This window comes from Chrysochloris asiatica, unplaced genomic scaffold (genome assembly GCF_000296735.1).
Source record: "Chrysochloris asiatica unplaced genomic scaffold, ChrAsi1.0 scaffold00178, whole genome shotgun sequence".
Classification (NCBI taxonomy): domain Eukaryota; kingdom Metazoa; phylum Chordata; class Mammalia; order Afrosoricida; family Chrysochloridae; genus Chrysochloris; species Chrysochloris asiatica.
This window is the reverse complement of record NW_006408696.1, coordinates 3132688-3144841: the sequence shown is the minus strand read 5'-3', so window position 1 is coordinate 3144841 and position 12154 is coordinate 3132688. Positions and strand designations below refer to the sequence as shown.

At 47.7% G+C, this 12154-nt stretch overlaps 1 protein-coding gene across 1 annotated transcript in view; it reads right to left on the bottom strand.

The window, feature by feature from the left end:
* The window catches only part of SCNN1B (sodium channel, non-voltage-gated 1, beta subunit), a 32797-nt gene extending 23588 nt beyond the window's left edge, over positions 1 to 9209 (bottom strand). The window contains exons 1-3 of the mRNA XM_006871954.1: positions 8899 to 9209; positions 5272 to 5539; positions 3717 to 3907 (exon numbers count right to left, since the gene is read on the bottom strand). Coding sequence (XP_006872016.1) covers positions 3717 to 3907; positions 5272 to 5539; positions 8899 to 9209 — 770 coding nt within the window. The remainder of the gene's footprint in view (positions 1 to 3716; positions 3908 to 5271; positions 5540 to 8898) is intronic.
* Between the last annotated feature and the right edge of the window lie 2945 nt (positions 9210 to 12154).

Sequence of the window (12154 nt, the reverse complement as noted above, 5' to 3'; positions counted from 1 at the left end):
TAACCCAAGCCATGGTATTTTCAATAACCTCATATGCATGTGAAAGCTGGACAGTGAATAAGGAAGACCATAGAAGAATTGATGCTTTTGAGTTGTGGTGCTGGAGGAGAATATTGAAAGTGCCACAGGTGCCAAAAGAATCAACAGATCTGTGTTGGAAGAAGTGCAGCCAGAGTGCTCCTTGGAGGCCAGGATGGTCAAACTTCGTCTCTCTTACTTTGTACATATTGTTAGGAGGGATCAATCACGGGAGAAGGATATCATGTTTAGTAAGGTGGAGGGTCAGAGAAAAAGAGGAAGGTGACCCCCAGCGAGATGGATTGGCCAAGTGGCAGCATCGATGGACTCAAGCATGGCAATAATAATGAGGTTGGCCCAGGATCGGGCAGTGTTTCGTTCTGTTGTGCATAGGGTCGCTATGAGTCGGTATCGACTCGATGGCACCTGACAAGAGCCACATACTAGAATAAGGAAATGACTGACTAGATACATGAATTGATAAGAGACAAATCTTCCCTACAGAAGGATTCTAAATGTTTGAGGTGTCCCCCTCAACACACACACTGTAGCCTGGACTCAGTGAGTCTGAACAGAGCCCAGGAAGGAGAGACTAGACACTCATCCATGGAGAAGCTTGGCAAAGATGACCTTAGCCAAATGATAAAGGTGACCTTCACAGGGGATGTCAAGCATCCCTGATACGATGTGATAAGGGATGCGATGAGCTTCTAAGGCTATGATCTTTACCGAGGCAGACTGCCACATCTTTCTTCCACAGCACCTTTGGTTAGCAGTCGATCACTTAACCACTATACCACTAGGGCTCCTATGGGTAAACAAATAAACTCACATTTTAGAGGAGCATTCTACTAAGGACTTGATCAGTAAATTGTCACGGCCATCAAAACCAAGGCAAGACAGAGAAGCTGTCACCGATCCAAGGGGACAGGGGACAGGACACCGTGCACTGTGGCCTCCTGGCTGGGCCCTGACATGGCCTGACTGAGTGTTGTGTGGATATGAGGTTCCTCATTTGACAAATGCAGCATGGCAATGAGACAATATGGGAAATGGGGGAAGGGATGCGCCGCATGATTTTCACCAACATTTCTGTAAATCTAAACTTGTTCTAAAACAACAAGAAAGGGTTAACAGAAAGGTTAAGTTCCATGCCCAGCAACACACAGAGTGGATATTCACAATGTAGGAAGTTTTGTGTCAGAATCCAAATGCACCCTTCAATTTCTTAATATTGCTGCTGCTTTCTACTCCTTTGCTTTTCTTTTCTTTTCCTTTTTTTTTTTGTTGTAAAAATATACACACCAAAACATCGCCAGTGCAACCACCTGCAGCTGCTATGGAAACAACTCAGTGGTATGGGTTTTGTTCTTTGGTTTAAGCCCTTGACAAAGGTTCCCTAGTGGCAAAGCAGTTCAGTGCTCGGCAGCTAGCTGAACGTCGATGGTTTGAGCCCACCAGCTCCTCCTCAGGAGAAAGACGTGACTGTCTGCTTCACATGGAAGCCCTGTGAGGCAGTTTTCCTCTGTCCTGTTTTGTTTCAGCCCTCAGCATGTGCCATGTTGTGTCATTCTCACAATAACCCTCCAAAGCCGACACTATCATTTCACAGACAAGGAAATGAAGAGTCAGCAGGAAGTGACCTGGCCAAGGAGGCAGAGCCTACAAGTGGCCAAGGTAGGGATGGAACTCGGTCTGTCTGATTCCAAGGCCAGCTCCCTAGCAGGATCCCAGAAGGAGAGAAGGGAGTTGAGAGCGTGCATAGCTTTGTAACTTTGTTCATAGCATTTGATTCTCTTGACTGCTGTTTTCCTCCCCTGGAAATGGGATAATCTCAGGACTGTAGGGACTGCATGGGATCATGGTTCCTGACAAGCCCTCAGCCCCTGGCACACAGAAAACACCCAGAACTTTCCGGGATCCAGCATGGTGGCCCATATCTCAGAAGCCAAAGTGGGAGAGAATGGAGTTGGAAAGGAGGCCAGAACCATGGGGGTGTCTTTAGAGGCTGACCAGGTGACCGTGAGGGACAGCATGGAATGAGGCTGACTGCTCAGGGGACTGGGTGGCACCTTCCACTCACACTCACCACCGGCTGAGAAACTAGGTTTGTGAGCATGTGGGAGTTGGGGGAAGACAATACCTCAATCTCTCATGAGGTGGGTGAGTGTTGTGGGCGGGCCTGGCCCCGATGGTAGGCCAGGCCTCCTGACGGTTCTCTCACTAGTTGTGTGACCCCAGAGAAATCTCTTGCCCTTTCTGGGTCTCAGTTCCATCTTCAGTAAAATGGGTAAAGGAGTAGGAGGATGCCAGCAACTCTTGGAAGCTGCACCCACCCAAGTGGGGGCAGGGAGGAGGGGAAGGGGGCATAGGTATGGCTCATACTTCCGGAACCTGCACCACCTGGTGCTGGGGGTCTCACAGTCCTCGATGTTCTCCACCTCCCTACCTCCCTGCTTCTGCCAGTTGGCCTGCAGCCTTCTGAGGGGAACCAGGGAGGTGGGGACAGAGCTGCGCTCTTAGGCCAGGGATTTGATTTTTAAAAAATGTTTTGGTTAAATTAAATATATATGTGTGTGTGTGTGTGTGTGTGTGTGTGATTTTCGAAACACAGCTGGTGAGCTTGCAGTCCAGCGCATTAACCTGCAGGAAAGTTTACACAGAAAATTAAGTTTTCGTCTGACCATGTCTACATAAATTGCTGTGTGACATTAATTCCATTTCCCCAGTGCATCAGCATTCTCTTTCCTTGTGCTCTGGTTGTTCCGTTGTAAGAGCTCTAGTTTCCCTGGGTTTGCTTTGTTAGGAACTCAGGAGCCAAAGGAGGCCGGTTAGTTGCAAGAAGACCCAGGTTTCCTGCGTGCACACTGCCCTCATTCTGCCATCCTCTGGACACTCGAAGTGGTTTGGAAAAATCATATTTACAGCAAACACTTCCATTGCCCGGTTCTGAGTGCTGATGGAAGCCAGCTTCCTTAGTTCACAATAATTCTACGAGGTAAGCAGGTTGGTTGTCCCTGTTTTAGAGATGAGAACACTGAGGCCAGTTGATGCTGGGATGCCTCTCCCAGGGACCCTGCATCAGGCTGCTGAGGGAGGGGCTGACAACTCAGTGTCCCCTCCTCCCGAGATGGCCCTGATCTGAGGAAAACCCGATTGCCTCCAGCGGGGAGCCCACAGTCAATGACAGGCTGAAGTGGGGGTACAAAAAGCCAACCCTGGAGTCCCTGGGTGATGTAAAGTGTTAATGTGCTCAACTGCTAACTGGATGGTTAGAGGTTCGAATCCATCCAGAGGCACCTCTGAAGAAAGGTCTGGCAATCTGCCTTTTAGAAAGATCAGCTGTTGAACACCCTACGTAGCACAGTTCTGCTCTGACTCACTTGAGGTCTCCACGAGTCAGCGTAAGCGTAAGCTCACCCGGCAACTGCTTTTTGCTAGTTCAAGGGAGGATGCGGCTGAAGTTAGAATGCCTTGCTTTTCCCTCTATTCCTGCTTTCCTTCATTTTTTTTGCCTAAAGAGATTCCTTTAGTGCATCCTCAGTCCTTCAATGCATCCCAGCCTCAGGTTCGGCTGCCAGGAAACTTAGCCCAAGACACTAAGACACAGACAGCTGCTAAGTGACTGAGCCAGGATTTGAATCTTGACTTGTCTGGGCTTTAGCCATTACACTGCCAGGGGCTAGCTGGGTGCTCACCTGTGGTTGCAGGGCTCGGCCCCGAACAGGCAGGCCAGGATCAGCCGCTCAGCGGGGTAACCCAACTTCTTCAGCTCCTTTCTGGGCACCTGGGAGAAGATGTTGGTGGCCTGCAGGACGTACCATTCTGTCACGGCCTGGGTGGCGCTTGTGAAGTTCTGGAAGGTGCACACTGTTCCATTGAGGCTGCACTGTGGAGGTCGAGAGGGGTTCCTATAGGTACGGAGACTGGCAGAGCCCCCACCTCTGCCTGTCCCCATCACTGCTCAAGGTCCTGTCTGAGTCTTAGTGCTGGGGCTGTGACGTGCTCAGCCGGTGGGAGATGTGTTCCACCTCACACCCACACATTCACACTGCCACCCCAGATCTGCCACTATGCTGTATAGGACCGTGTGAGCATTTGCTATAAATATGACCTAACACATGCACGCCCGCACACGCATGTTCACATGAGCACACAGACAGTCGCTCACTTTCTGACACCCATAGCCACATGATGTCACTGTCACAAATAGCATACACAAATCCACCCAAAAACCCACTGCTGTCAGTCAAATCTGACTTAGAACAACCCTACAGGACAGGGCGGTATTGCCCCATGGGGTTTCCAAGGCTGTAAATCTTTACGGAAGCAGACTGCCTCAGTTTTCTTCTGCAGAGTGGTTGGTGGGTTCGAACTGGTGTCGAGCACTTTTAACCACTGCTCCACCAAGGCTAGTTATACATATAGCCACTCCCTTCTCCCTATATACCCAGATTCGCACAAATGGCCACAGACATGGGCCCTGATTCCTTCCTTGCTCAGGACAGATGCAGGCCCAGCCCCTCCCAGGACATCCAGCAACAGCGCCCCCTGGAGGCGATGTGAATCAGGACTCCGGACTGAAGGGATTCTCCCTTCTTTGCTCTGGGAAGGTCAACCGGCCAACCACAAGCACAGTACAGACTTGGTGCTGGGCTCCACTGGGTTTCAATGACTGATTTTATCTCAGGTGGTGTAAATGGTTAACACACTTGGCTGCTGTTTGAAAGGCTGGAGGTTGGAGCTCACTTGGAAGCACATTGGCAGAAAGACGTGGAGCTCTACTTCTGAAAAATTCACGCTTCCTTGAGAGCCTGTGTAGCAGTCGTACTCTGACAGTCATGGGGTTGTAATGAGATGGAATCCACTCAATAGGAGCTGGTCTGGGATTGGGAGGTACTGAGTCAGTCAGAGGGTTCTACAATGCCAGAAAGACAAAGTTGTAGTGGCAGCATCTGAGCTTCCTAATCCAGCCACACCTGAGCTCCGTAGCTCCCTGAACTTTTCATTCATGTGAGCCAATGAACACTCCTGTTTTGCTGAAGTTCTTCTGAGCTGTGTCATTTGCATCCAAGAGTCCTGACTAACATACCAGCTATTTCTATTTTTAAAAATTTCTTCAAACAAATAAGCAGACAGACACTGGCTCCCAGCCTGCCTTTTCCCCAGCAAGACCCAAGTTATTCAAGAGAAGAAACTCCCATTAGCCCATTGCTTGTGGGTGGAGGGTGGGGATTCCCTGGAGCCACTTACTAGTCTCATAGCCACTTTGCACCCCTGGGCATTGCAGACCCTTCCTCTTGCTGAGCCATTGTAGTTATCTCCCAAAAGGTCAAGGACCACTGGGTGGTGAGGGTCCCGTTCGTCAATGAGGACCAGGGGTGTGTAGTTCCAGACCGTGAAGTTCAGGGCCATGGTGGCATTGGCATTGGCGTGGCCTGGTTCAGGGGCCAGTATCCTCTCTAGGACTGCTTCCATCAGATTGTCCAGGTCCTTCAGCAAACATTTCACTTTGGTATATCTAGATGGGAAGAGGGCCAGGCAGAGGGATGAGGGGCATCCTGGCCATGTGGGAGGGCAGGACAGCTGGAATCGGATGCTGTCCACTCCCAGCATGGCTGCCTGAGCAACACTTCCCCACCCATTCACTCATTCATTTACACACTCAACTATTCAATGGTTTGAACCATAAGGTCATTGGTTCAAGCTTACCAACCACTGCTTGGAAACCCTATACAGAGTGGCTATGAGTTGGAACTGACTTGATGGCACTTAACAACAACAACAACTATGTGGTGGTGTGGTGCTGTAAGGTAAGCACTGCACTAGACTGCTGACCACATGGTTGGAAGTTCAAACCCACCAGCCTCTTCTTGGAAACCCTATACAGGGTCACTATGAGTCAGAACCGACTCGACGGCACTTAACAACAGCAACAATACTATATATTAGTCCTGGTGTAACGCTGTAAGATAAACAATGGACTTATAACCACAAGGTTAGCAGTTCAAACCCACTCCTGGAAACCCTATAGAGGGTTGCTATGAGTCACAACTGACTCGATGGCACTTGAAAACAGCAACAACACTACATGTTAGGCAATGTGCAAGGAGTAGAGGGTACAACCTTGGGTTGTTCCTTATGAAATTCACATCCTGGTGGGGAGGAATCATAACAGCTGTTCGATGTGCTAGGGGTTAGGGGCTTTCTATTTAAATGACTTCCTCTTTACCACAATTCTATTATCATCCCCCCCACAGGGAAAGAAGATGGACACGCCAAGACTTGTGATTCTCCAAGGTTGTCCTACTGAAGAGCTGAGATTGGAACTTGGGTTTGGTGGGCTACAGGGGGCATCCTGTTGCATGCAGGGGTGCTGATATCTCCCTTTCAGGAGGACAGAGAATATTGGGAGGAGAGATTGGCATGTGGGTCCTAGACCTGAAGTGGCAATTTGGGGACTAGGAAGGAGAGACCGATGAAGATCTGGGCTGGGGTTTGCTGTCTTCTCTCAGCTCCTGGGAATCCACTGTCGGAAATGGCAGCAAGTGGTCTGGCAGAAATGTGTCCATCCCAGAGACTGTCCTTGCCAGGCCTCGTGACTGGGGTGCCCAAATCCTGCCTCCTAGTCACCTCAGACCTAATTTACCGAGACCCTACTTCAGTGTGTGGTCTCCAGGGCAGTGTGGACCAGCTCCAGCGGGAAGACTTCCTTCAGGGACCATTAAGCCCTGGACATGGGCCAACGTCCTGGTACAAGGTGTAGAGCAGTCGCAGGTTCTGACATGGCCAGCCTTTGGCCCTTCAGGAAGCCACTGGTGCACACAGGAGAGAAGGCGCAGTGTGACCCAGCCTGGTGCCCACACTAACTGTCAAGCATGCCACCTACTGTCTGATAGTGTTGGGAACATTAACCCCTCAGAGGCTCTTTCTCTCATGAACAGAATGGGAGGGGATGTAAACATATTTACCTCAGAGGACAGTTGGGAGGACCCAGTGAGGTGGTGCTTATAAAGCCCTTGGAACGGTGCCTGGCACAGAATGTTCTTGTTGTCACTATTATTAACAGTTCTCTCATGTGGCTCCAAGGGCCACCCAAGGAGGGGCAGGAGCTCTGTTACTAGAAGGGAGCACTTTCTAATAACTGGCAATGTGGCCAGAAGCTGTGAGTTCCCTCCCAGGACCCCCTTTGGACAAGAATGTTCTGTGGTTGAGTCACACTGGTCCTCTTGCCAATCCCTCCACTGTCTCAGCTGAGCGCTTCTGCACAGGTCTGTCCTCCCTCCACTTGGGGCTCTGGCTAATCCTACACATTCCACAGGGCACTTTTTCTCTTGCTAACTGCCTGCCTCTCCCTAGTCCTAACAGAGTTGGGTCCCCTTGTCTGTGTCCTTCATCGGTCTTGTCATGGAGTGCGGAAGGGGTAACAAGGTACAATGGTTCAAAATTTCCCACACTAGAGTGACATGGAGCCTAGACTCAGCTGCCCACTATGTCCCTGAGTAAATTAACTCCACTTTCTCATCTGTAAAGTGGGACTGCCACAGTGTTACCCACCCCTCGATGGTTGTGTGGATTAGAATGATAGAAAGAAGCAAAAGAAAGACAAAACCACAACCACAAAAGCTCCCACTCTGCACATTGCCCAGTGTATCACGAGTAGTCGCTGGATTGTTGTTGTTGTTGTTAAATGCTGTCCAGTCAGTTTCGACTCACACTAATCCTGTCTGTATGAGGTTTCCAAGGAATGGCTGGTGGGTTTGAACTGCCGACCTGGCGGTTAGCAGTACGGTGCTGATCCTACACCAAGACACATTGCATAGTCAGTGTTTTTTTTTAAATCATCACAATTAATTCAATATTTGCGAGAAAAAAATCATTTTTTTCTCTGCTAGGTTCTGAAGAAGGCAGAGACTTTGTTTTGTTTACTGCTGTATTCCTGGTGTCTAGAACAATGCACAGCACAGTTGTTGTTAAGTGCCTTCAAGTCAGTTCTGACTCATAGTGAGCCTGTAGAGGGGTTCGAAGGTAGTAAATCTTTATGGGAGCAGAAAGTCTCATCTTTCTCCTGCTGAGTGGCTGGTGGGCTGGACCCACAGATCTTGTAGATCTCAGTCCAGTGCTTATCCTACACAGTCACTGGATATAGTAGATGTTCAGTAAATACATATTGAATACAACTATGAGGGGCTTCAAAAGTTCATGGAAAAATGAAATTGAAAGACAATGGAATTTTTCCACAAACTTTTTGAAGCAGGTATCGACATACCTGAAGACAATGAAACAATACAAAAAAAACCCCAAACTGATTGCCATCAAGTCAATTTTGACTCCCAGCAACCCTAGAGGACAGGGTAGAACCATTTCCTAGGATCTGAGGCTGTAAATCTTTACGGAAGCAGACTGTCACATCCTTCTCCTGCTGAGCGGCTGCTGGGTTTGAACTGTTGACTTTATTTACAGTTAGCAACTGAGTGCTTAATAACAGCCTGAAGGCAGGAACTTGATACTGTTCAAGGTTCTCTAAATCTAGGAAGTTTGTGAATTTTGAAACTACTTGCAAACATGAAAGCCAGCAGGAAGAAATAAAGACGGAATAATGAGGAAGGAAGAGGGAGAGAAAGGAAAAGAAGAAGAAGGAAGGCAAAGAAAGCTGAAAGGAAGGAAAATCGCTGGAAGAAAATGAAAAAAGAGCCCTCTCCACTAAGGGGAAACTGGCAGCGGATCTGCAGGAGAAAGATGAGACTTTCTGCTCCTGCCAAGAATTACAGCCTCAGAAAGTCTACACTGAGCTGCTATGAGCCGGAATTGACTCCACGGCACACCGCTGCTGCCACCACCACCACCACTGCTAACGTGTGCACTCCAGGGGTCACCTACTGGAAGGGGCTGGCGTTGCAGATGGTGACAGCGGGAAAGTCCATGTTCTTGAAGCCAATGGAGAGGGAGACGCTGACCTTCCAGCTCAGGTAGGTGTTGATGAAGATGCCCCACTGCCAGCAGACAAGGGAGGTGAAGAGCAGAGTGAGTACAAACCACATGGCCTTCTTCTTGGGCCCCTCGCAGATGATGCGTTTGGGGCCATGGGTATTGGTGTTGTTACAGTACCACAGTAGCAGCTCCTTGTACGTGTAGCCGGGACCTTTCTGTAGCCGGTGCAGGCACTTCAGCAGGTACTTTTTGACATGCATGGTGAACCTGTGCAGAGACACAAGTAAGTCATGCCATACGTGATGCCAGTCTTGAGTCTGAGGTGGCAGAGCATGGGCACTGGAGACAGATCGACTGCTCATCCCACACTTGCCTGCCACCTGTCCACCCATCCACTCTCTCTCTCTCTTGCCCTCCCTCCATTCTTCCTTCCACTCATCCATCTTCTCTCCTTTCCTCCACTCCCCCATCCTTCCTGCCTTTCATCCATCCATCTATCTATCCATTCACCCATCCATCCACCCATCTATCATCCATCCATCCATCCTTCCATCCATCCATCCACCCACCCACCCACCCATCATTTATATGCCAGGCATGGAAGGAGTGCTTCTGGACTCATTGATGAGCAGACACACACAAGGTTTCTTCCCTTTGGAATCTCCAGCCTAGTAGGCAGGTTACTTAGACTCTCAGCTCCTCAGGTTCCCATATGTAAATTGGGGATAATAATTGCATCTAACGTGGGATTGTTGAGATGGTGCACAAACACCCTGATTATGCTGGTGTGGCACTGTAGGATCTACACAGGACTGATAACCAACATGTCGGCAGTTCAAAACCACCAGCTGCTCCTTAGAAACCCTATACAGGGTCACTATGAATCAGAACAGACTCAACAGCACTTAACCACCACCACAACAATCATAGACTAAGCGAACAATATCTGACTTACTACTATTATTAGTGGTTAGCAGGCAAGACGATGTTAATAAAATGATCTATCAAAAAATGTAAAATCAGGCAATGTGATAGGAAGGGTTGGGATTTAGGGTCCTCAGATATTAGAGGCAGTAAAGGTAGAGGTTAAGAATGAGGACTCTGAGTTGAACAGTCTGGCTTTGAACCTCAGCTCTGCTAGGTCCATGTGTGTGACAATGAACAAGTCACTTTACCCCCTGTGCTAAGTTTCTTCATCTGCACAATGGGAATACTAACAGCCTCCACTTCATAGAGCTGTCCAGGGGTGTCCTAGAGTTGGTACCACCTGCTGTCACCCCATGTACTTTCTCAAGTACCAGACCATACAGAATCCTTAGTTTATGATCAACTTCAGCCATTGGATAATATGTGAGAAATATAATCATAAATTGCTTAAATGTAATATTTCTTAAGATTATATGACTACTAGCAACAAAATTGTTTTATAACATGTTTCTACACTAAATTACAACCTTATTAGTTACAACATTATTAGTAACTGAGTGGAATGTCTTTTAAAATATTTTTCTCCTTTTCTTTTAATCACTACTTCATTCTCAAAAAAAGTTATTGATATAGATTTACAGATACTACTTACCACAATATTATAGCTAAAACACCAGAAAATTTGACAAAATCAGCAACTATGGAAAAGCCGCAGCAAGTCTTTTGGGTCTATGCCTGGAAGAGAAAATTAAAATGCAGCCTTAGCCTGTGCAGAAGAAACTATGTGATTGGAAGCGGTCGTGGTAATCGGGATGACGGGCAGCTCTGATGGAGCATGTGCAGAAGAAACTATGTGATTGGAAGCGGTCATGGTCGTGGGATGATAACAGACTGCTCTGACAGAGAGCATTAGAAGGTTCAAAAAGTAAATTAGCATAGAAATTAAGCCTTATAGATATACTGATACATGCAAACGGAGCTTACGATAAATGTTTGTTGTTGTAACTACTGGGATATGTTAAAAAACAACAACAACAATAAATTTCTTTATATGACCCAAATACATGCATTGGTGACAAAAAAAACAAAGCCCTTCAACAGCAAAACATACTTGATTAGCTAAAAGCTGCCCTTCACTAATTCTACTCTGAATGTGACCCTTATGGTAGGTTGGTAAAGAATTTAAATGCGTGGATTACTGCTTTGGTGCTGGAGGGTAAGCACTGGACTACAGGCTGGTTTGAACCACAAGGTCAGCAGTGCAAACTCAGCAGCCCCTCCTCGGAAACCCTATACAGGGGTGCTGTGGGAATTGACTCCATGGCACTTAACAACAACTGCTCACCAGAAGGAAAGCTCTGGATTTAAACATTAAAAAATATATAAATACATGTCTACTGAAATACTGCGCAAAAATTTAGTAGACGGTCATTTTGGTGCCATCTTCTCTGACAGTGTCCACTGGGGCAGTCTGCACCCCGGCACCCCACAGTGATGCCTTCATTGTTGTGCAGACTGAATGAGGAACATACGTAGAGGGTAGGTTAATGCTTGGCACCTAGTATTACTATTAAAAAGGGAAACCTGATGGGGTTTGAAAAACTTAGAGAAGTGAGGGGGAAAGCGTTAACAGAACAAGAAAAGTCAGCTTAGTAAAGGGGAGTCATGGAGGGGAAGGACAGGCCGGTGAGCGGGGCTAGAGGGCAGGGTGGAAGGGACCGCTCCAGCAAAGCCTCTGAGGTAGGAGGGCACCTGGAGAGGTGAGCAGAGCCAGGCCATGGTAAGGAGCTACTCCACTGTACATATGAGCATCAAATACATTTTGTTTATCCATTCATCTGTTGATTACCTTCCAGCTCAGGTAGGTCTTCAGGTGGTTTCCACTCTTTGATTATTGTGAATAGTCTTGGTACATGCACATTGGGTCCATGTATCTGTTTGTGTTCCTGCTTTCAATTCTTTTGGCTATAAGCCTAGGAGTGAAATTGCTGGATCATAAAGTAATTCAGTGTTGAACTCTTTGAGGAACCCCCTAACTGTTTTCTATCTGGCCATACCATTTTACAGAACCATTAGCAGCAATGGATAATGGGTCACATTTCTCTACATCCTGCCCAATATCTGTTGTTGTTTGCTGTTTTTATCATAGCCGCCACTCATCTGTCAGTTGTACTATTGTGACTTGTGTGTTGCCGTGATGCTGGAAGCTATGGCATTTGTGCTTTAAATACCAGCAGGGTCACCCATGATGGACAGAATTCCAGAAAATGAGAGACTA